A 26,091-nucleotide genomic window follows, 5' to 3' on the forward strand; every position below is an offset into this window, starting at 1 on the left:
GTTTTTTCACTTTAGAAGCTACCTGACATTATACTTTTTTGCAGAAAAATCCTTCACAAATTTTTAATAAGATTCTACTAATCCCAAGAAGGCCCGCACCCCATCTTTATTCTTTGGGGTAGGCGCTTCTGTTTTGCTTTACTGCTGACTGAGCCAAAATACACACACTGAACGGAGTTGAAAATATTCTCTGGAAGACATTTATGATAGCTTTTTGCAAGGCTTGTGAAGGAAGGCCTGTATAATCGAAAGTGTACTTCTAAAATGTGCAACAGTGAAGTAAGACCATGTACAAAGAAGCTTCAATTCATAAACAGCAAATGTATACATGCAAGGATACAAACACTCATATTGATATATGTCTATACATTCATACGCAATGCAAAGCAAATAATTAATAAAAACGCATCACCGTAGGGCTTGTCTGGTGCTTCATCTTTCTTCTGCCAGCAAGTCGTTTACCATGGTTCGACCGCAACGAGAAAGAGAGAACTCTACCCTCCCGGGAAATATATCTGGCATTCGACGTCTAAATCCTGAATGAGGTCTCTGCATCTCCCATTGTCGACCTGAGTCTCCTATATACCTTAAACAAATGAGGAAAGAGCTTTCTGGAAAACCCCGTCCCGCTCTGTAAGAAGTATCCAAAAATGCTGGCTATTTTAGGTGAGGGTTGAAAGAAACATGTCGGAACTAGGCTAGTATCCCAAGGTGTCTCTCCGAAGCCTAAGCCGTTCCCTGCTGTACCATAAACATCATTCTAGTACATCCTTATTTTGCTGACTGACTCCTCCATGTTATGTCCCAGTCCTTCGGGAAGAAAAAAACATGCAAAATAGAAAACACGTTGCATAACATGTTTTGTTCGGAAAACTACTTGCACCTTTAATGTGGCAGTGAAGCTAATGCTAAGCTGAATACAAAATGGAGTCTGTAACTGGTGACCTCTAATGTGACGGTGGACAGCTAAGCCAAGTGCAAAGTGGTTCGACACTAAGCCAGTGGTCAAAACACAAATATCACTACAGCTTACTAGATAGCATCCAATAGTTATTTCTTAGGCTTGATCCCTTCATTAGTAATCTCATGTCTTAAGTATGTGACATGTTCCATTGCAAACCTACATTTACTGTACTCTGCAGTGAAACCATTTTTTTCCCAAAATCATAAGAACCTATATTACTTATTGACCATGCTTCTCCTTAGACTTCCCTATGACCTCCCATGACAAATAATATATTGTCTTAGAAGATCAACAATTCTTTTTTCTCTTTAAATAGTACATGCATCAGTCTTTGAAACATCGCAACTGCAGAGGCTAATCCAAAAGTTATTCTTTTGAATCAGTAACACCCAAATGGGTTTATAAACGCAGCGAGGCTTCTGCTATCAGGATGCAGAAAGACTGGGTGGTATGCTGCTCTCAGGTCTGCTGTGGAAAACCACTTTACACCCTTGGTCCGAACCATCATTTCATTAATCCTTGGCAAGGGAAACTGGTCTACTAATATATTTTCATTGAGATCGTGAAGATCAATTTAAAACCTCAATTTGCCTGTATATTTTTTGGCTGCTACCAAGGGCGCAGCCCATTCTGAAGCCTCCATGTGCTCAATTATACCAGCATTTTGTAATTCATCAAGTTGTACCTTCACTCCCTCCTTAAAAGAAAAGGGAATATTTCTGACCTTGTGTATACGTGGTTTAGTGTCACCTTTCAAATGGATTTTTTGTTGGAACTCTCAGTTTTCCTATGCTCCCTGCAAAAACTTTAGGAAACTTTTAAAAAACATAAAAAAATAAATTCTTCTTCCCATCAAACCAGTAAGACTAGTTCAGGGCTGTTGAGGTGTAAGGTAATACCTATTTTACCTTGGTCCTACCACCCCAATACTGATGGCCCCATTATTACAGATACGTATAATTTTCCCATGATCTCTCTAAACCTTACTTTTAGCTTGCTAAACCCCTTTACTTCAATTGGTTCTCCTATAAATGTTTTTATAGAGATATCCATATGTTCTAATTCGTTGCCCAACACTTGCATGAATTTCTCACCCAAACCTTTTTGTTCACAATTGTATAAGGAGAACTAGAATTTGCAACAATAGAGATATCTACTCCACCAATTGTCATCTCACACTTAGGTTTTTTCTTCTGTCTTTCATTCTCTGCTGCGTCCATGTTCATTACTATTTCATCGTCCACACTAAGGAAGCACATGTTTACATTTTCTTCCTCTGAGGAACACAAGAGATCTTCCTTCTCTTGGACAGCAATTTTTACTGTTTCTCGTGACCTTTTCTGACACACTTTTTAAAAATGTCCTATCAACCCACATTTGGAACATTTCTGATTGCAAGCAGGGCACTTCCTGTCATTAGCGAAGTGATGAATGCTTCCGCATCTGTAACATGTTCTTTACGTTGCTGTTTTTTCACTTGTCCTCCATTCCTTGTTGTGTTTTTCGAAGCTTTTTTCTTTTATGTACCTAGACCTGAAGATTTGGCTCTGACATTCACCTTGGCTACAACTGATTCATCATTCTTATTTTTGTTTTCATTCAAAACCGCTTTGTCACATTTTCCTGTCAATTCAGCTCTCTTTACAATATAAATAAACATCTTGGAGTGTTTCTTCTCCTTTAGCCCATAAACTTTCTTGGATGCTTGTGTTCACCACTTGCATCGCAGTTTGATAATTTGATCTCTTATGAGTTCATCATGCAAATTCCCAAAACAACATGTAAGTGCAAGATTCTTCAATGCAGAAACATAATCTTTAATAGACTCTTCATTTCCTTGTTTTCTGTGACAGAACTTCTGTCGGTCTGTCCCCACACACACTGTAGGTTTGTAGTCAATATCTAAATCCTCCAGTGCATTTGAGTAAACATCCCCTTGACCCTCCTGTCTCTGTTTTTTTTTATTGATGCGATTATACACTTTGCGACGACCCAGATTTGAACAGAATAGCAAGATTTTCCTTTTCTTTTCAGCTGTGAAATCCTCATCCTTATCCTCATAATCATTGAATGTTGAACTAAAGTTTGTAAAATATTCTCTCAATTCCTCTCGCTTGCACACAGGTTTGCCTGATGCTGGCACAAAAGCTTGTGGTGGAGAAAGATTCCACACATTGCCTGTAGCCATTCTTGTAATGGTCATAAACATATGTGACAATGGGGCTTTACTTTAATAGAATACACAGTAAGGATGCTTGGTTATTTGAAAGTACCACCAAAACATCAAAGTTAATTAAATTCTCTTTTCTAATTGAATGAAATGCAGGTTTTCATGTCCTATATTCAGAAAACAAGACTTATGTTATTTCATTTGTAACATTTAGGAATCTGTTAATAAAATAGCCTCCAACAGCAGGGTGGGCAATAAATCCTCACAACTCTTCACACAGGTTTGCTTCAGTTCCAAAATCGCCTCTCAAACATTCTGTCGTCTTTTTAAAGTCAGTAGGGCTTGTTTCTTCCCACGACCCCTTTGCCGATTTTCAGTGGGTTGTTGCCACCCACTTAGTTCTTTGTGGCGTTAATTATCCGAAATGTCTTTAGACCTGAAACGCATATGCGTTTCACACGTTGTGGGCTCCTTAATGTTATGATGCCACGCAAATACTTCACAAACCACACACGGATTAAACACCACTTTAAAGTGTACTATGATTGAAGCATAGAAATACCACCCACAAGCTCCTCATCTCCCTGGAAAAATACCAGCCGAGCAAAGGTATTGTAAGAATTTCAGTGTACTGTTGAGGTCTAAGGTACTGGACGTGCACTGGTCTACAGTACATGCCTTTTGAAGGTTGTAGAAGTAGTAATTCCAACGGAATCCGGTTCAATATAATGTAGAATATCTGTGAACTTTAGTTAGAAACACGCTGATGGGTTCAAGTTTGTCAGAGTTCATTGCCAAAAAGTCTAAGAATGGCTTACACGCACCAGATTATTTCACTGTAATTTATTTCCAGTAAAGCATATATCCAACACACTTCAGGAGGAAAGAGAGATGCGTCAGTTCTTCACAGCTTCATTGAAAGTTGTGCCTGAACTGCTTATGACATTCTAGAATTCTCAGATGAATGCCTCACTGTTCACTTGAAGCTAACAATAGTGTCCTACACCAGACATAGGCCCCCATTCCAACATTGACGGGCGGCGGAGGCCGCCCGCTAATGTTGCGCGGCAGAAATACCGCTCCGCGGTCCAGAGACCGCGGAGGGTATTCCAAGTTTTCCCCTGGGCTGGCGGGCGGCCGCCGAAAGGCCGCCCGCCAACCCAGGGGAAAACAACCTTCCCACGATGAAGCCGGCTCGTAATCGAGCCGGCGGAGTGGGAAGGTGTGACGGGTGCTACTGCACCCGTCGCGTATTTCACTGTCTGCTATGCAGACAGTGAAATACAAGCGGGGCCCTCTTACGGGGGCCCCTGCAGTGCCCATGCCATTGGCGTGGGCACTGCAGGGGCCCCCAGGGGCCCCGCGACACCCCCTACCGCCATCCTGTTCCTGGCGGGCGAACCGCCAGGAACAGGATGGCGGTAGGGGGTGTCAGAATCCCCAAGGCGGCGAGGAGGATTCCAACGGGCAGCGGAAAACCGGCGGGAGACCGCCGGTTTTCCTGCACTGACCGCGGCCAAAGCGCCGCGGTCAGAATGCCCTGCGGGGCACCGCCGGGCTGTCGGCGGTGCTCCCGCCAACCGCGAGCCTGGCGGTCACAGACCGCCAGGCTCGTAATGAGGGCCATAATTCGAACATGTAATTGCTTACATCACGGCAGATGGGTACTAATATGCACAGATTCCTCACCCTTTTTAATCCTCCTAAATGTCGAGCTGTATCTGGGATACTTTTTTGCAGTAGCTCCTGCATGGCAATAAGTAGCAACATTGTACTCCATGGTGACTCCAGCCCACCATTGCAAGTGACGGCACAGAGCCACACATAGGTGCCACCCGTGCTCACTTATATCAATTCTTCCTTTGTTGGGCACAAATCCAGAGCTCTCTTCCCAACTTCTTCAGTATTTTACTAATTATGTTAAATTTCGGTTTTGTCAGTGAACTGGGATGTCTGCCCCAAAAACAGCAGGACTCTAGCTCTGTGGTTGCTGTAGATCATGGACCCGTTCTACATTGGCCTTTGGTGCCTTGGATTCAATTCTGATTCCAAAGGCCTTTGACAAGTGCTTCCCGATACAGCTGAAGGCCATGGTCTACTTTGCTGAGCTCAGGAAATTGGGCTGGCCCCATTTGAAGTCTTGAGCCTGGCCCCAGTCCCTGTCACATTTGCTGTCCTCAGATAAGTGCGAGACAAGTCAAAGGGCTAGTCTTGACAAAATCACACGGTCAAACAGGACTCAGCCCTTTCTCGCTGTAGAAAACTGGACTTTGCAGCTGTCCCCTCACTTTTTTTTGCCACCCTTTAGAACTACTAGATGGTTGTTGTCAATTCTGACAGTGCACTGAGGCCTACTAATCAGACCTTAGTGACAGTGTTTTTTTCCCTAAAATAAATCAAGTCTAATTGTAACCCAGCTGCCATGTGCTTTAGCACCCCTGTCAGTCCCTAGTAAATGGTACCCATCATGCTTAGGACATAGATACTAAAGAAGGTCCCTAAAGGCTGAAGAATGTCTTATGCCACCCTAAGGGACCTACACACAAAATTACACACAGACTTCCATTGCATGCTGCATGACATAATGCAAACACTCCAGTGTGTCATGCCAAAGACTCTGCATGGGTTATATGTAAGTCTCCCCTACAGCAGGCCTTGAAGCCCTAAGGCAGGGTGCATTATGCTACATGTATGAACATATCTGCATGAACGGATATACCCATGTGATGTTCATTTCATTTGTGAATTCATGTGAATTCATTTCTTAGACATTACAAGTGAACAGGGAAGCCATCTTAAGGCATGATCCGGGCACTGGTCAAACGCGTTTCCCAGCTACATAATGGCTTCTCACTGAAACCTGTGGTGTTTGGTATCAAACATCTCATATTAATAAACTGACGCTGATTCCAGTGGTGGATTTATTAATACCTGCACCCATAGGGTACCTTACAGGTACCTTCTGAAACCTACTTGCCCTCTAGTGTGCTGGCTGACTGGCAGAGTCAAGCTTGCCACCACAGACAGGTTTCTGATCCCCTGCAGGTGAGAGTCCACACTTTCAGGGGCCAGAAAGAATGCCTCCTCTGGAGGAAGGTGTTCACACCTCCAGCAGGATGGCTAGTGATTAAGCATACCAGGGCCAGGTACCTCCAAGGGCCCTCCTGCCTTTGATACGTGACCTCTGGCTTCCCCCAGTCCCAAGAGATGGCACTCCGGGCTTCCCCCAGTCCTGGGAAATGCCACCCCCTCCCTTGAGGCCCATTTGGCAGCAGGGCAGGTGAGACATTAAATAAGAGGCATGTTACACTCCCAGGCTAGTCACAGCCCAAGGTTGGGCTCCCTCAAGTGAACATGAAAATAAGAATTTCACCATCTGGTGTGTTGTGGAATTAAGCACTCTGGGACACGGTTAGAAAGTCACAGGAAGTAATCGTATAAGGGGTGTATTGAACCCAAAGGTAAGTAGCCCATCGGCTACTACTACTACTACTCTTCCCTCCCCTAAGTTCAGTATTTAGGTGGCCGCCTGACACCAGGAACTCAAATTCTACTGACCCAAGGACACCGAAGAGCCACGGAAAGCAGGAACTGAGGAGCAGCGACTGACTTGGCCCCTACCCTGCTGGCCTGTCTGCTGTCCTTGACAATTGCACCAAAGTCGACTCGTCTTGCAGCTGTTCTGCCTCCAAAGTCCTTGGAGGACTGCCAGCACTTCAAGGAACCACCAGCATCATCCGTGGAGTGGCAGAGCTGCTCCCCTGCAGGCACCAAAGGAGAGCTGTGAGAGCCCCAGACCATGGAAAGCCCCAAACCAAAATGCACCACTGTACCTGAGCCTCCCAGCCCGAGTCGAAGTGGGTCAACGGTGCCAATGAAGTCCAGATATCCTCCAAAGCTGTACCCCACTAGGGTTTTGGCCAGATTGATTCCCTCAGTCACCACCTGCACCCTCTTTTGTGCAGGAACCAAGAACCATGAGGAGTCTTCACGATGCAACTCCACGAAGCACCACTGCACATGCGCCCCCCTTTCCGAGTTGCCAGGGACTGACAGTGTGTCTTTGTGCCCAAGACCCCCAAGACTTGAGCCTCACTTTGGGTTCAGATGGACTTGTCACCCAGTCCTCATGTGCAGCCTTTTTCCCTCAGAACAGTTTCCCTTTAAAAATGAATGGGACACGCAACGCTGTAAAGCACCTCTGCACCAGGACACTCTAATTCCTTCCAAAGTGACAGCCTTGGACCTTTCCCCATACATACCTTCACGCCAGAAGAACAGTCCTGCCAAGTACCTGTATGCAGTATATGTTTAATTCACGGAGGATGATATTAGGGACCCACTGATAACATTTTTTTTTTTTTTTTTTTTTTAAAAGCACCTCCTCGGAAGCCCCAGAGCTGACAGGGTGCCCTATTGGTGCTGCCACATACTTACCTTAACTCCAGAAGAACAGTCCTGTAACCCAAGTACCCATATGCAGTTTAAGCTTCTTTTCCCACAGGATAACATTACTGCATTAAAGTCAACGCAAGTGTATTTTCTGTATATTTCAAAACTGCAAACTGAAAAAGTAGTTAGCCAATAACAAAGTTCTTGGTAATAAAAAAAATATAGAGAAATACGTTTTATTTTGCTAAATTGGAGTGGATCTCCTTATTGAGCGTGTATGTGTGTGTGTGTGTGTGTCTGCATGTATAATTTATAATTTATTGACTGTGTGTATGCAACACATGTGTAATCCTCTCCTTTGGTGAGCCTAAGCTGCTCGACCACCCTACCACAAATAGATAACTTGGGATTTTTAAAAGAAAGCCCAGTCTACATCTAAGGGGATACCTGGACTCTTTACACAGCATACCTCCAGCTTCTTACACTCATCATTCACACCAGTCATGCAGTCAGCACGTAAAAGCTCAGACTCGAACAGTGTCATCTGATTCAGACCTGATTCCAAGATTGGAGCTGATACGTCCTGAATTTCCCAGGGCATCATCTACTCTGCAGCAGTTTGAGGCTGTTAGAAATGGGGTCTCTAGTTAGTAGTGGTTTGCACATTGTCCAAGTAGGGACCCTCACTGTAGTTAGGGGTAAGGGAGTCACACAGCTAAGATAACCCCTGCTCCACCCTTGATAGCTTGACATGCGCAGGCAGGCTTATCTCAGAGGCACTGTGTAAAGTATTTGTACCCACACACACACTGGAAAAACCTACAAAAGGACTTCACTCCAATTTAGAAACATAGGCAATATTAATCTGAGTAAAACAAGACCAAAACGACAAAAATCCAACATACAGAAGTAAAGGTACTAATTTTAAATCTTAGTATAGTGCCTAGAAACACTAGGCCCAACTGGGGCTATCACGGCGTCTTGACAGAGTTGCTTCCAAGAGTCCAGCGCCACTTGTGAGGGAGTGCAGGTTGGTTACGAAGTCACCCGTACCCCAGGTACAGTACCTTGGAAAACGATTAGGAAACAGACGTTGCACGGAGTCTGGCAGATGAGGCGTTGCTGGTACCGGTGCAGCGTTGATTCCTTACTGCCACCGGAGAGGTAAGGCGTTGGTTCCTTACTCCTGGGCAGGGGAAGGGAGGCATCGGTTCCATGCAGTTGCAGGGGAGATGATGCAGTGTCAGTGTTGAAGCATCAATTCCTTAATACAAGGCGGAGTCAATTAATCTAGCAGGTTAAGATGCAAAGCGTCACCTTTGTGGTGTCGCGATCCCACAACGGGCCACAGGTGCTGCATCTGGTGTCACAGGCGTTGGTGACATGGCACTCAAGCTGTGGTGGGACTTCGGAGGAGCTGCATCAGCATCAGGCCTGTGTTGCAGTTCACGGTCGTTGCACTCAGTGGGGACTGCGGCTTGGGTGCAGGCAGCGGTGCGGAGACAGAGAGTAGCACCTATTCCGAAGTCCCTCTGGATTCGATGTGCTTAGTTTCTTCTTGGTTGCACTGGAGCTCACTTCCAAGGGCCCAGGGGCTAGATTTGGCACAGCTTAGCAAGTCTGGACTATCCACAGGAGAGCACAGGTACTGGCAGGTGATGGTCCTGAGACTTCTTAACAGGAGGCAAGCTCAGTGCAAGCCCTTGGAGAACCTTGGAAAGCAGGATGTAGAAAGAAAAGTCCAGTCCTTTCACTCCCTGGACAGAAGCAACACAGCAAAGCAACAGGCTGAATGGCAGTCCCTCCTACAACATCCAGCTCTTCTTCCTGGCAGAATGCCCTCAGTCCAGAAGTGTTCTAACAGTGTGGTGTTAGAGGTCAAGTACTTATACCCATTTCTGTCTGTGAAGTAGACCAACTTCAAAGAGCAGTTTTTGTAGTGCACAAGACCCTGCCTTTCCCAGCCCTGGCCCCAGATACACACCAGAGGGTTGGAAACTGCTTTGTTTACTGACAAGCACAGCCCTATTCAGGTGCAGATGTCATCTCCTCCCACAACTGTAGCTCCGGCAGATCCATCAGCCAGGTGATTAGCCTTCAGGATATGCAGGGCACACCTCCGGTCCCTCTGTGTGACTGTCTAGAATGAATGCACAAACAGCCCAATTGTCATCCTGACCCCAGACATGTATGCAGCAGACATGCAGAGGCACAGAATGGTTAAGCAAGAAAAATGCCCACTTTCTGAAAGTGGCATTTTCAAATTCACAATTCGAAAACCAACTTCACCAAAATATGTATTTTTAAAATGTGAGTTCAGAGACCTCAAATTCTAGATCTCTATCTGCTTCCAATGGGAAATTATACTTAAATGATATTTCAAGGCAATCCCCACGTTACCTTATGGGAGAGATAGGCCTTGCAGTAGTGAAAAAGGAAGTAAGCAATATTTCACTAACAGGACATGTAAAACACACCAGAACATGTCCTACCTTTCAAATGCAGTACACCCTGCCCATGGGGCTGCCTTGGGCCTAATTTAGGGATGACTTACATGTAATAAAAGGGAAGGTTTGGGCCTGGCAAGTGGGTGCACTTGCCAGGTCAAAATAGTAGTTTAAAACAGCACACAAAGACACTACAGTGGTTGGTCTGAGATATGTTTACATGACTGCTCATATGGGTGACACAATCTGTTTTGCAGGCCCACTTGTAGCATTTGATTTATAGGCCCTGGGCACAACATAGGGACGTACTAGTAAATCTGATATGCCAATCATGGAAAAACCAATCACCAATACAATTGGGAGCATATGCACTTCAGCACTGGTTAGCAGTGGTAAAGTGTCCAGAGTCCTAAAGCCAACACAAACTGGTCAGGAAAAAATAGGAGGAAGAAGGCAAAACGTTTGGGGGATAGCCCTGCAAAAAGTGCCAGGTCTAAAAAAAAAAGACATTTAAGGAGGCTATATACTGCAATTATTCCAGACTGTTTTGAGTACATCTCTGGTACATCTCCAGGTTCCATGGATCTATAGGTGTCTGCCTTCAGTTGAACCTCTGCTGGCAGGCTTCTCCTGGTGCTGACTGACTGTGTTCAACCTCATCCTGACCCTCTTTGGTGCCTCGGAACCTATGCTGCAGACCCTGACGGTGGTGCACAACCCAGTGTCAGCCTCTGGTCCAGAGACTCCGGTTCTGGACGCTGCCACAATTTCAATATAGGATCCGGGACATACTGCATCCAGTACTTATGCTGTGTTTCAGTTATTTTACAGCAGACATAGGCTGTGGCTTAAGAGTATTCACATGTTTCCTTACGTCAACACCAGTTTTATCAGAGGTCGGAAGACATTTTCGGTTCTGAGCCTGAGTCTCTACAGAGGCTTGCCTAGATTCCCAGCAACAAAGATAACAGTGATGAGATGGACCATTTTCCTCCCCTCTTCATAATAGTGATGCTGGTGTGTACCTCGACTTTGAGAATGCCAGTGGTTTGTACACTTTACCTGAAACTAAACTGGATTTACCCTTGGTCCCCTGCTAAAGAGTGTGTGTCCTTTGCAATGGTTGTACTCCGGGCTGCAGCGGTTTTAGATTTACAGTTGACCCCCTGTAGAGACATAGTAACCTTGCTTGCCAGAATTTCGTGACCTGTGCAGTCAGTTACAGATCTCTTACTGTCAACTAGCAAAACTCTTAGCAAGGTCCAAACCTTCTTCTGGAACACCTGTGTGCTGCCCAGTTGCTCAGTCCCACAGGCCTACTCCTTGGGGACAATCTTTACAAATATAAAGCACCTGACTCTTGTCATTCAGGTTTCGGCAAAGAAGGTGGGTCCTAATGCAGTTCTCTAGTGGTCCTCCAGATTGGTAATCCAGAAAATAGTTTTACACAATTTTCTTTTCTTCATTCAGTTCGAACCTGCGTTCATTGAATGTTTATGTTCGGTGGCATGTGTACCTGCAGATACACATGCTGTGCACAGTCCGCCGTCTGGTGTTGGGCTCGGATTGTTACAAGTTGTTTTTCTTCGAAGAAGTCTTTTCGAGTCACGAGACCGAGGGACTCCTCCCACTTCGGTTCCATTGCGCATGGGCGTCGACTCCATCTTAGATTGTTTTTTTTCCGCCATCGGGTTCGGACGTGTTCCTTTTCGCTCCGTGTTCGGGTCGGAAAGTTAGTCAGAATCTCGGAAAAATTCGTCGGTATTGTTTTGTTCGGTATCGGGTTAGTTAGAACAAATCGACACCGAATCTTGAAGAGCTCCGGTAGCCCTTTGGGGTAATTTCAATCCCCCGTCGGGGCCTGGTCGGCCCGACCGCGTGCGACTTCAAGACTGATGGAACGGACCCCATTCCGATTCTCTCCTAAATGCCATAATAAATATCCTTATACGGATCAACATTTGGTCTGTAACTTGTGCCTGTCCCCCAAGCACAAGGAGGATATGTGCGAAGCCTGTCGCGCGTTTCGGTCGAGGAAAACGCTCAGAGACCGAAGAGCCAGGAGATTGCAGATGGCGTCCACGCCGACAGGACAACAACGGTTCGAGGAGGAAGAAGAAGAAACTTTCTCCATCCACGAGTCGGATTCCGAAGAACTCGACGCCGAAGAAACGTCAACCGCGAGTAAGACGTCGAAACAAAAAGCTCACGAAAAGACTGACAAAGCCCAGGGGACGCCACCGCCAACAGGCCATGGCTTAACCCGAAAAGTAGGTGACCGTCCATCGGCACCGAAAAAGGGCGGGCTGGTGCCGAAGTCATCCGACTCCGGTCGAGATACAGGCACGCAGCACTCTCGGGCCCGAGAGAGTGGCGCAGAAAACATTCGGCACCGAGATTGGTCGGCACCAAGAGGGCACGACGCAGAAAAGAAAAAAGATTTTGTCGGAGGCGAAAAAATCAGTAGAAAAGGTTTCGGTGCCGAAACATCCGGCATCCGAACCGAGAATCAGTTCCTACTCAGAGGAACAAGGACTGTCCTCTCAAATGAAAAAACACAGATTTGAAGAGGAATTACAAACAATAGAGCCAGATCACACGCAAAAGCGGCTCTTTATTCAAAAAGACACTGGGAGGATCAGCACTCTTCCCCCAATCAAAATCAAAAGGAAACTTGCCTTCCAACAAGGAGACAAGCAACCACAAGCAAAGGTGGTGAAGAAAGTAACTCCACCACCTTCTCCACCACCATCAACTCATGCATCACCGGCGCAAACTCCACCATTAACACACTCGCCAGCTCATACCACAATGAGCCAGGATGATCCAGATGCATGGGACCTCTACGACGCCCCAGTATCAGACAATAGCCCAGAGTCGTACCCAACTAAACCGTCACCACCTGAGGACAGTACATCATATGCACAGGTGGTCACTAGGGCAGCCGAATTCCATAATGTATCACTACATTCGGAGCCTATTGAGGATGACTTCCTCTTTAACACCCTGTCCTCCACCCATAGCCATTATCAAAGCCTTCCCATGCTCCCAGGAATGCTAAGGCACTCGAAACAAATATTTCAGGAGCCAGTTAAAGGCAGAGCTATAACTCCAAGGGTGGAGAAAAAATATAAGGCACCACCCACAGACCCTATATTTATTACAACACAACTGACACCGGACTCAGTAGTTGTGGGGGCAGCTCGTAAGAGAGCCAACTCGCATACATCAGGCGACGCACCACCTCTGGACAAGGAGAGCCGCAAATTTGATGCAGCGGGAAAAAGGGTTGCAGCACAAGCAGCAAATCAGTGGCGTATCGCCAACTCGCAAGCACTCTTGGCGAGATACGACAGGGCTCATTGGGATGAAATGCAACATCTCATCGAACACCTACCCAAAGAGCTCCAAAAAAGAGCGCAACAGGTGGTGGAAGAGGGACAAAGTATCTCGAACAATCAGATACGGTCTTCCATGGATGCAGCGGATACAGCTGCACGGACAATAAACACTGCAGTCACAATAAGGAGGCACGCATGGCTGCGCACATCTGGGTTCAAACCTGAAATACAACAGGCTGTGCTCAATATGCCGTTTAATGAACAGCAATTGTTTGGGCCGGAGGTGGACACTGCCATTGAAAAACTAAAAAAGGACACCGATACAGCCAAAGCCATGGGCGCACTGTACTCCCCGCAGAGCAGAGGCACATTTCGGAAAACACCTTTTAGGGGAGGGTTTCGAGGTCAACCCACAGAAACCAACACCTCACAAACAAGACCACCTACCTACCAGGGACAATATCCAAGGGGAGGTTTTCGGGGACAATACAGAGGAGGCCCATTCCCAAGAAATCGGGGAAAATGTCAAGGTTCCAAAACCCCTCAAAATAAACAGTGACTCACAAGTCACACAACCCCTTCACACAACACCAGTGGGGGGAAGACTAAGCCAGTTCTACAAATCTTGGGAGGAAATAACAACAGACACTTGGGTCTTAGCAATTATCCAGCATGGTTATTGCATAGAATTTCTCCAATTCCCTCCAAACGTCCCACCGAAAACACACAATATGTCAAAACAGCATATAGATCTTCTAGGACTAGAAGTTCAAGCATTACTGCAAAAGGACGCAATAGAATTAGTACCAAGTCTACAGAAAAACACAGGAGTTTACTTACTGTACTTTCTAATACCAAAAAAGGACAAAACTCTGAGACCAATACTAGATCTCAGAACACTAAATACCTACATCAAATCAGACCACTTTCACATGGTCACATTACAAGACGTAATCCCACTGCTCAAACAGTAAGACTAAATGACAACATTAGACCTAAAAGATGCGTATTTCCATATACCGATACATCCTTCACACAGGAAATACCTAAGGTTCGTATTCAAAGGAATACATTACCAATTCAAAGTGTTGCCATTCGGAATAACAACCGCGCCAAGAGTCTTTACAAAATGCCTAGCAGTAGTAGCTGCACATATCAGAAGGCAGCAAATACACGTGTTCCCTTACTTAGACGACTGGTTAATCAAAACCAACACGCTAACAAAGTGTTCATATCACACAAAGTATGTCATACAGACCCTTCACAAGCTAGGTTTCTCCATCAACTATGCAAAGTCACACCTTTGGCCGTGCCAAACACAGCAATACTTAGGAGCGACAATCAACACAACAGAAGGGATAGCCACTCCGAGTCCACAAAGGGTTCAAACATTTCACAAGGTAATACAGGCCATGTATCCAACACAAAAGATACAAGCAAAAATGGTATTAAAACTCCTAGGCATGATGTCTTCATGCATAGCCATTGTCCCAAACGCAAGGTTACACATATGCGGCCCTTACAACAGTGCCTAGCATCACAATGGTCACATGCACAGGGTCAACTTCTAGATCTGGTGTTGATAGACCGCCAAACATACATCTTGCTTCTATGGTGGAACAGTACAAATTTAAACAAAGGGCGGCCTTTCCAAGACCCAGTGCCACAATACGTCATAACAACCGATGCTTCCATGACAGGGTGGGGAGCACACCTCTATCAACACAGCATCCAAGGACAATGGGACATACATCAAAGGCAGTTTCACATAAATCACCTAGAACTGTTAGCAGTATTTCTAGCGCTAAAAGCATTTCAGCCCATGATAACCCACAAATACATTCTTGTCAAAACAGACAACATGACAACAATGTATTATTTAAACAAACAGGGGGGGGACACACTCAACACAGTTGTGTCTCCTAACACAAAAAATATGGCATTGGGCGATTCACAACCACATTCGCCTAATAGCACAATTTATTCCAGGGATCCAAAACCAGCTAGCAGACAATCTCTCTCGAGATCACCAACAAATCCACAAATGGGAAATTCACCCCCAAATACTGAACACTTACTTTCAAATTTGGGGAACACCCCAAATAGACCTGTTTGCAACAGAAGAAAGCTCAAAATGCCAAAACTTCGCATCCAGGTACCCGCACCAGCGATCCCAAGGCAATGCTCTATGGATGAACTGGTCAGGGATATTTGCGTACGCTTTTCCCCCTCTCCCTCTCCTTCCATATCTAGTAAACAGATTGAGTCAAAACAAACTCAAACTCATACTAATAGCACCAACATGGGCAAGACAACCTTGGTACACAACACTACTAGACCTGTCAGTAGTACCTCATGTCAAGCTACCCAACAGACCAGATCTGTTAACACAACACAAACAACAGATCAGGCATCCAAACCCAGCATCGCTGAATCTAGCAATTTGGCTCCTGAAATCCTAGAATTCGGACACTTAGACCTCACACAGGAATGTATGGAGGTCATAAAACAAGCAAGAAGACCTTCCACTAGACACTGCTATGCAAATAAATGGAAAAGATTTGATTGTTACTGCCATAACAATCAAATTCAACCATTACACGCATCTCCAAAAGATGTAGTAGGATATTTACTACATTTGCAAAAATCAAATCTAGCTTTTTCTTCCATAAAGATACATCTCACCGCAATATCTGCTTACCTGCAAATTACTCACTCAACTTCACTATTCAGAATACCAGTCATTAAAGCGTTTATGGAAGGCCTAAAGAGAATTATACCACCAAGGACACCACCTGTTCCTTCATGGAACCTCAACATTGTCTTAACAAGACTCATGGGTCCACCTTTCGAGCCCATGCATTCTTGTGAAATGCAATACTTAACGTGGAAAGTTGCATTTCTCATTGCCATCACATCTCTAAGAAGAGTGAGTGAGATTCAGGCATTTACCATACAAGAACCATTTATTCAAATACATAAAAATAAAATAGTTCTAAGAACAAATCCAAAATTCTTACCAAAGGTTGTCTCACCGTTCCACTTAAATCAAACAGTAGAATTACCAGTGTTCTTCCCACAGCCAGATTCCGTAGCTGAAAGAGCACTACATACATTAGACATCAAAAGAGCACTAATGTACTACATTGACAGAACAAAACTAATTAGAAAGACAAAACAACTATTTATTGCCTTTCAAAAACCTCATACAGGAAATCCAATTTCAAAACAAGGCATTGCTAGATGGATAGTTAGGTGCATTCAAACCTGCTATCTTAAAGCAAAGAGAGAGCTGCCTATTACACCAAAGGCACACTCAACCAGAAAGAAAGGTGCTAATATGGCCTTTCTAGGAAATATTCCAATGAACGAAATATGTAAAGCAGCAACATCGTCTACGCCTCATACATTTACTAAGCACTACTGTGTAGATGTGTTATCTGCACAACAAGCCACAGTAGGTCAAGCTGTACTAAGAACTTTATTTCAAACGACTTCAACTCCTACAGGCTGAACCACCGCTTTTGGGGAGATAACTGCTTACTAGTCTATGCACAGCATGTGTATCTGCAGCTACACATGCCACCGAACGGAAAATGTCACTTACCCAGTGTACATCTGTTCGTGGCATTAGTCGCTGCAGATTCACATGCCCCCACCCGCCTCCCCGGGAGCCTGTAGCCATTTAGAAGTAGATCTACAACATGTGTACATTTGTAAATATATTACTTTAACCTTCATTTTGTACATACATATTCATTCCATTGCATGGGCACTATTACTAGCATACACAACTCCTACCTCACCCTCTGCGGGGAAAACAATCTAAGATGGAGTCGACGCCCATGCGCAATGGAACCGAAGTGGGAGGAGTCCCTCGGTCTCGTGACTCGAAAAGACTTCTTCGAAGAAAAACAACTTGTAACACTCCGAGCCCAACACCAGACGGCGGACTGTGCACAGCATGTGAATCTGCAGCGACTAATGCCACGAACAGATGTACACTGGGTAAGTGACATTTTCCATCTCTTGAGCTGTATACACACATACTTCTTAACATGGCAAGTGAGATCTGGTCCACATTGTTTAGAGACTTCCTGGCTTCCTTTCTCGTTGTATAGTCATTTTAGTGATGTCTCTGGGCACGTTATTTTAGTACTTAGGCCTGCCGCTTGTGCTCTTTAGCCCAGTTACATTTTATTTGCTTAATTTTTTATTATTTCAGAATAGCACACATTCATGTTTTCTTTTTCTAGTTGTTCTTTCGGCTAGGAAAGCATTGCGTTTCTTAACAAGACATTCTTTTCACTTTTTGCTTTCCTCAATGCTGCAGCGAGATAGGATTGCCGGCACAAGTGGTATCCTGCGTCTCCAATGTTCACAGAAATACACACATCCTTATGTGGGGACATTTTCTCAGAACATCGCTGTTTTATTATAAAACTATTTCTCTGTCCCATGCACGTTAGAGGGAGATTCCAGCCAGATGACCACAACCGCTTGCGGATTGACTTTGCTACAGCAGCTCACTGAGACTACTGGTTCCCTGGCCTACATGGGGATGGTGTCTCTATGGACAATAGGTTTCCTTTCTCAGGTATGGGGGATGAGGTCTTCCCAGTGGGGAAATCCTGAAGGGTGATTTGGGACTTATTCTGCTGTGCTCTAACATAACTTAAATAGGAATCACATATTACACATAGTGACAGTATGGTGGGACTTTTCCTCTTTTTTCACTTTCCTTGTCACCATTTTACTTCTGGTATGTTTCATCATTCTCGGTATTACATTTCACGCCATTTTATCTAAGATGCAGCTGATTCATTAAGTCTTATTGAACCATTTTCTGCCTCTGCTTGACTTTGCATGTGTGAGACTGATGTAACTGTGAGAAAAGGATGAGAGCTGATACACCAAGATTTCCCTGAGAAGTCATTTTGTCATGCGCCCGGTTGCCACAAATTGTCCCTGCTTTTGAGCTGAGATGAAGCGCTGCTAGTTGGCCGAAAACGGATTAGGCCAACATTCTTCACATGGTGTGAGATTGGATTCCGTTCCCCACAATTCAGGTAATGCTGCCACCCAAATCCAGCAGCCACCTTAGGGTAATGAGAGCCCACGCGACATCCTCAAACCATATATGGCATTCATGTTGTGGCCAAATACATCTTTAGGGCTGTTTGGGCAGTGCAGGCTTTGTCAACCGTGCCATGGGGATGAGTGTTCTCGGGTGTGGAATTTAATAAAATATATACTTGTCCATGGGACAGGGTACTTAATAAATCTACTTGTACTATAAAAAAAAATCTACTTGTCCCTTTGGTGTGATGACAATTCATGGCAACAGTCTCATTATATAAGAGCCCTGAGAGTAGCCATTCTGATGCCTTGGGTAATTATATAGTAAGGTTTGAATACTAGCAACTTCCTTTTTTTGCGACCTTTCTGCAGAGCTGCATACTGGTGTTGGAGGAAGCAGTGAGCAGTAGTTCCAGGGTTAGAATTCCTTTGAGTGCAAACCTACTAACTTGCAAGTTTTAAAGATTTTCACCAACTCTTCTCAAATCTTTTCCCATGCTGAGAAAGATTTGCTCCTAGCAAGGCCAGAATAAGGAGTTCTTTCCAGGGTTGGGAAAAAGTGGCTGGAGGGAAAGTAAACTTGTAAACACCCAATAGATTTTCACACAAGCAAATCTACACATGCTTGTTTGCTCATCCTAAAATACAGTTCACAAATATTTTTTAGAACAATTTTCCTGGTCTACTTTTGTAAATTCTTGTGAATTCATGAAAGCCATAATTCTGCAATAATGCAAGGACCTATGCCATGGGTTAACCTTTGTAACTTTCTTCAAGAATGTGGCCCCTAATTCCATTTGGCATTAACCCAGGTCTTTGGTTTTTATTAAAAGTCTATTTCTCTCTCGATCCTTCTGTCAGTCGGCTTTACTGTGCGGGATAGCATTCTGCTCTTCCACAGGGGGCATATTGGCACACAAAGTAGTTTAGCTTTTTGCCAATGTTTGTTACAATGGTGAGAGCCTGGCAGCTCCAACAACAATAAGGTTTTACAAACGCCATGTCAAAACAAGGCACGCATTGACAAGACTGACCAACAATATCTGATAGGTCGGCTCTTCTAATGCTTGTTTGTTTTCCTGTTTCTCATAAACTTGTGGAACCTGGTTACATTAATTTTCCATTATGATTTCATTTTGGAAATACAAGCATGCATCAACACATTTTACTAAATGTTGCTTGAAAGAAAATGGTACCCACAATTTCACAGTAATGAAGCAAAATATTTTTTTCCTAGTTGCATGTTTTTTCTGAACATTTTGTTTTGAAAGCAAGGAATCATCAATGTTGCTTAGGCTTGTTCACCCCAAACGTCTCAGATCTCTTGAAATGCTTCTTTTTTTTATTATGGCTAGCCAGATGTTCTCCGTGACAGAGCTAAAATCCCTGCTTTAGACCTTGCGCGAATGCCCTTTCAGGAGCTATCCTAGACATTGTGGCTTTGAAGTCCTTCCCACTTCTGCAGCATGTCCATTCAGGCTGTGATCCCAAAGTTTCAAACGTGTGCCTTGTTTCCAGCAGGATAATTTCAACGCTTCTAAGCTCTTGGTTTCAGGCATACTGCTTGGCACACGCAGGCTCTGCATTGGAACCTTTGCCTTCAGTGGTACCTCTTGCACAACATCCATGTATTGGAAGAGGAATCCAGGAACCTTGAGTGGGAGATGACATTTAGTAGCCTGTCGTGCACTAGACTGTTCTACAGGCCACATCCAAGCTCGTGATGGTGACATGTGTTTGTCTCTAGGTTGGGTTGGTCACCTGGGCAAGATGGAGATACAAAAAAGCCTCTGGTTTTTTGTGGAACAATGAATGTCGTTCATGAAGCCTCTGGTTTTTTGTGGAGCAATGAATGTCATTCAGGGATTCTTCGTTCAGTGGGGCATGCCCTTTATAGATCTTTTTGCTGCTGCAGGGATGCTTAATGCCTGTCTTTTTGTGCCGTGGAGATAACTCTTTGAGGCCCCATTGGAGGATTGATTTGTCTTCGTGAAGATCAGGATTCTGTCACAGCTCATCTTGATAGCCTCAAAGGATCTGAAATCCAGATGTGCTGGCTTTGAGAGTCTGACAGCCTCTTAGAGTGCCTCTTCGAGAGGACATGCTGTCCCAACAGAAGGGAACAGTGCTGCACCTGAGCCTTGGTAATCTATACCTTCCTTCTTGGAGATTTAGCGTAAACAATGGAGTAGCTTTGATCTCCCACCCAAGGTGGTGGGTGTGAATTTTGGCTACTCGCCATCCATCCACAAAGTTTGACTACTCTGGGCCCAGTCCCAAGTTTATGACTTGCTGTGAGGATCTTTTTCAAGACAAGCTGTTTGACATTTTTTGTTTGTGTTGTCTCTGGCCTGGCAGTGGTTACAGTTAAAGGTTATTTGTCTGCTTTTCTGCCTTCTTTTATTTTCCTCTTTGGCCTTCTTTATCAAGTTGTCCGTTGTGATGCATTTCTCAAGCTTTCATATATATTTCCCCCGCTACTGGTATTATACCACAGTGGGATTTTAATTTGGTCTCTACATTTTTAATGTGCTAACCTTTAGAGCCTATGCACAGATGCAAACTGAGAATTTCGACACTTGGGATGGTTTTCCTCATCGTCATCACCTTTGAAGTTGAACCCTGCACTGAATTTCATGTATTTGCTTTTGAACTGATGTGTACCACTCCTTTCCCCTGAAAAGTTGGTGCTTTGCAAAGGTTTCATAATTTCAGTTGAGGTAGTCCATCACGTTTCCCACCTTCTTATCTCTGCCATATCTCTCTAAGTAGCAGGGGATTCTACACTGGTTCGATCCTACGCAGCACCATAGTTTCTGTACCGGGGATAAAGAGCACCTAGGTGGGCCTTCAACTTTTCCCAAGATACACTGGTGCAAAGAAAATAATGTCAGTCTACTAAGTGGTCTTATCGAGGTGGATTGTCTTTTGCATTAAGATGTGCTATGTTGTGATCGAAAATGAGCCTCCCGGGGACTTTGAACTTATTCCAAAAGGGCAAGTAGCTGGAGGTAACCCAGTATTGGAAATCTGGCAGTTTGCTGCATGGTCATATTTCCATACATTTCCCAGGCTCTACTGTTTCAAATCCCAGGTCTGGTGGGAGGGCCATTTTGCCCGCTTGGCCCTTTAGGACTTCCTGATGTAAAGTTCACTTCTCAGACTACCACCTTTGTTGGGGGTACTAACTTGGTATCAGTTCAGAAGGTGAGGAATCAGTGGTTAGAAGTGTACAGCAGAAGTTCTTACCATCAATAACACTCTTTCTAGTGGCAGATATATCTAATTGCAGATTTCTCACTGCCCCCCCCCCCCCCCCTCCCCCACACACACTTCCCCATTCTGTGGAGTTGGACATCTTGTAATTTAGAAGGAACCAAGTTAGATTTTGCACTGTCAACTTCTTAACTTTTTTTTATTGCCCTGTGTAAAGAAATGGCTCTCTGTTGCAGTTACCCCCCACTTTTTGCCTGATACTGATGCTGACTTGACTGAGAAGTGTGCTGGGACCCTGCTAAACAGGCCCCAGCACCTGTGTTCTTCCACCTAAAATGTACCATTGTTTCCACAATTGGCACAACCCTGGCACCTAGGTAAGTCCCTTGTAACTGGTACCCCTGGTACCAAGGGCCCTGATGCCAGGGAAGGTCTCTAAGGGCTGCAGCATGTCTTATGCCACCCTAGGGACCCCTCACTCAGCACAGACACACTGCTTGCCAGCTTGTGTGGGCTGGTGGGGAGAAAATGACTAAGTCGACATGGCACTCCCCTCAGGGTGCCATGCCAACCTCACACTGCCTATGGCATAGGTAAGTCACCCCTCTAACAGGCCTTACAGCCCTAAGGCAGGGTGCACTATACCACAGGTGAGGGCATAGGTGCATGAGCACTATGCCTCTACAGTGTCTAAGCAAAACCTTAGACATTGTAAGTGCAGGGTAGCCATAAGAGTATATGGTCTGGGAGTCTGTCAAAAACGAACTCCACAGCTCCATAATGGCTACACTGCATACTGGGAAGTTTAGTATCAAACTTCTCAGAATAATAAACCCACACTGATGCCAGTGTTGGATTTATTAAAAAATGCACACAGAGGACATCTTAGAGATGCCCCCTGTATTTTACCCAATTGTTCAGTGCAGGACTGACTGGTCTCTGCCAGCCTGCTGCTGAGAGACGAGTTTCTGACCCCATGCGGTGAGAGCCTTTGTGCTTTCTGAGGACAGAAACAAAGCCTGCTCTGGGTGGAGGGGCTTCACACCTCCCCCCTGCAGGAACTGTAACACCTAGCAGTGAGCTTCAAAGGCTCAAGCTTCGTGTTACAATGCCCCAGGGCACTCCAGCTAGTGGAGATGCCCGCCCCCTGGACACAGCCCCCACTTTTGGCGGCAAGTCCAGGAGAGATAATGAGAAAAACAAGGAGGAGTCACTGGCCAGTCAGGACAGCCCCTAAGGTGTCCTGAGCTGAGGTGACTCTGACTTTTAGAAATCCTCCATCTTGTAGAAGGAGGATTCCCCCAATAGGAATAGGGATGTGCCCCCCTCCCCTCAGGGAGGAGGCACAAGGAGGGTGTAGCCACCCTCAAGGACAGTAGCCATTGGCTACTGCCCTCCCAGACCTAAACACACCCCTAAATTCCGTATTTAGGGGCTCCCCTGAACCTAAGAATTTAGATTCCTGCAACTTACAAGAGGAAGAGGACTGCTGAGCTGAAAGACCCCTGCAGAGGAAGAAAAGAAGACACCAACTGCTTTGGCCCCAGACCTACCGGCCTGTCTCCTGCCTTCCAAAGAAACCTGCTCCAGCGACGCTTTCCCAAGGACCAGCGACCTCTGAATCCTCAGAGGACTGCCCTGCTTCAAGAAAGACAAGAAACTCCTGAGGACAGCGGCACTGCTCCAAAAGAACTGCAACTTTGTTACAGAGGAGCAGATTTAAAGACCCCTGCAAATCCCCGCAAGAAGCGTGAGACTTGCAACACTGCACCCGGCGACCCCGACTCGACTGGTGGAGAACCAACACCTCAGGGAGGACCCTCCGGCGACTCCGAGACCGTGAGTAACCAAAGTTGTCCCCCCTGAGCCCCCACAGCGACGCCTGCAGAGGGAATCCCGAGGCTCCCCCTGACCGCGACTGCCTGAACCTAAAGTCCCGATGGCTGGAAAAGACCCTGCACCCGCAGCCCCCAGCACCTGAAGGAACGGAACTTCTGTGCAGGAGTGACCCCCAGGAGGCCCTCTCCCTTGCCCAGGTGGTGGCTACCCCGAGGAGCCCCCCCCTGGCCTGCCTGCACCGCTGAAGAGACCCCTTGGTCTCCCATTGAAACCTACAGAGAACCCGACGCTTGTTTACACACTGCACCCGGCCGCCCCCGCGCTGCTGAGGGTGTACTTTTTGTGCTGACTTGTGTCCCCCCCGGTGCCCTACAAAACCCCCCTGGTCTGCCCTCCGAAGACGCGGGTACTTACCTGCTGGCAGACTGGAACCGGGGCACCCCCTTCTCTCCATTTAAGCCTATGTGTTTTGGGCACCTCTTTGACCTCTGCACCTGACCGTCCCTGAGCTGCTGGTGTGGTAACTTTGGGGTTGCTCTGAACCCCCAACGGTGGGCTACCTTGGACCCAAAACTGTGACCTGTAAGTGATTTACTTACCTGCTAAAAATAACAATACTTTCCTCCCCCAGGAACTGTGAAAATTGCACTGTGTCCACTTTTAAAACAGCTATTTGTGTTTTATGTGAAAAGTATATATGCTACTGTAATTATTCAAAGTTCCTAAAGTACTTACCTGCAATACCTTTCAAATGAGATATTACATGTAGAATTTGAACCTGTGGTTCTTAAAATAAACTAAGAAAATATATTTTTCTATAACAAAACCTATTGGCTGGATTTGTCTCTGAGTGTGTGTTCCTCATTTATTGCCTATGTGTATGTACAACAAATGCTTAACACTACTCCTTTGATAAGCCTACTGCTCGACCACACTACCACAAAATAGAGCATTAGTATTATCTCTTTTTGCCACTATCTTACCTCTAAGGGGAACCCTTGGACTCTGTGCATACTATTCCTTACTTTGAAATAGTGCATACAGAGCCAACTTCCTACACCCTGCATCTAAGGGCTCGAACACAGAGTGCCACCTGTATGGAACCCTATGGTATCAATGTCAGTGTTGGGGCAGAGCGGCTATGGTATTTGATTGCATCACCTAGCGATAGAGTGGAGCTATTGCAGAAAGTTTTCTGGATTCAATTGGGCGCTTGGCAGGATTCAGAGGGTGAGAAATCAGCAGTTAGCTAGAGTGTCAACCAGAAAAAAACATCACAAAAGGTAAGTTATTTGTTCATTAGGAGTGTTGAAGTACGTGTGGCATTTGTCAGACATTTATTAGCCCTTTGGATCAGGTTCTCGCTGTAAACTTAAGAGACTTGCAGTTCTGTCCACTATCAGATGTCCCAACTTTCCTGTTTTGGACAACTGTTTGTTGTCTCCCTCCAGGCCCAAAATGCTTGTAATTGAGTTCCTCAGTTGTTGATTTTTTTTTACTGATGTGCCCTCTGATCATGTTGTGCTTCATCTGTCCATCCGGTAGGTTATCCAGTATGTAAACCTGACCTGATATCAAGAATGGAGGGAGGAGACTCCAGCCTCCTTGATAACCATAATCACCCACAAAGTGAAGTGCCTCGCAGCTCCTCTATAGCCGACGGTGAGTTTTATGCAAGATCTTTAGCCATTTTTAGTCATGTCTTTACTGATCTCTTTTCAAGAAAAACCAACCACACCCTTCTTAATTTGCTTAGCACTAGTTATTTGCACATAATAGCGCCACATGTTCAATCTAAGATGTTGCTACCTACTAGTGTTTGTCCCACTGTAAGATATGGTACCGCAACATGTTTTCGAAAGTCATCTAAAACTTAACAAATAACAATTTTCTTTAGTAGATGATTGCTTGATTATTTTCAGTGGGCTAAGTGTGAATGTAGAGGATACAAAAGTTCTATACAGTCTCACTTGAGTTTGAAGCACTGTACAGGTGCTGAAATATAATCAGTAAGGATAACTCTTGTGTTTATTGTGGTTCTTCAAAATCATTAAAGGGGTTTTGTATATAGATTTGCAGCAGGTAAATCATTTAGAAAGTACTTTACTGTCCCACACTTTTAAAATGTGCACTTCATGAGTAGGACACCATTCATCTAAATATCTTTTTGAGGGTGGAGTTTGCGGGGTAACACTGATGCTTGTGAAATAATACTTGAGACAGTAGAGATTTGTAATGTACGCTGATGCATTATTTGTGTCATTTATCTTTATTGTGAGGTTTCCAGACCTTTTTGCAGCAGTATTGTAAAGTAATACTTTATTTTTTTGTGTGGTAAACTGAACAAAAAAATTAAAACAAAATAATAGTTAATCACATTAATATAACCATAAGTTAATTTGATCGTTCTGTCATCTAGTTAGTGTCTGGCTCGCAGATTCCCTTTTCTGCATTATTTGTGTTGTTTGTAAATAATTGTGTACTAGTTCATTCCATAGATTAGGCAGTTAATGACTATTATTCACTCAAGTTGTAATTCCTTTATCACTAGAACTGCAACAGCGTTCTTTGCTCTTGGGGAAAATTATGATAATGGACATGATGCAGTGAAGGCATCTTGTGGTCACTGAGATTAGAGCATTT

At 44.9% G+C, this 26,091-nt stretch overlaps 1 protein-coding gene across 7 annotated transcripts in view; it reads left to right on the forward strand.

Moving 5' to 3' along the window:
• Nucleotides 1–26,091, forward strand: part of LOC138261641 (zinc finger protein 585A-like) — a 311,686-nt gene that overhangs the window by 207,309 nt on the left and 78,286 nt on the right. For all 7 annotated transcript variants that reach the window (XM_069210789.1, XM_069210786.1, XM_069210790.1 and 4 more), the window contains one exon: nucleotides 24,994–25,110. In XM_069210789.1, the coding sequence (XP_069066890.1) occupies nucleotides 24,994–25,110 (117 nt within the window). The remainder of the gene's footprint in view (nucleotides 1–24,993; nucleotides 25,111–26,091) is intronic.

The sequence above is a fragment of the Pleurodeles waltl genome, chromosome 10, assembly GCF_031143425.1.
Source record: "Pleurodeles waltl isolate 20211129_DDA chromosome 10, aPleWal1.hap1.20221129, whole genome shotgun sequence".
Lineage (NCBI taxonomy): Eukaryota > Metazoa > Chordata > Amphibia > Caudata > Salamandridae > Pleurodeles > Pleurodeles waltl.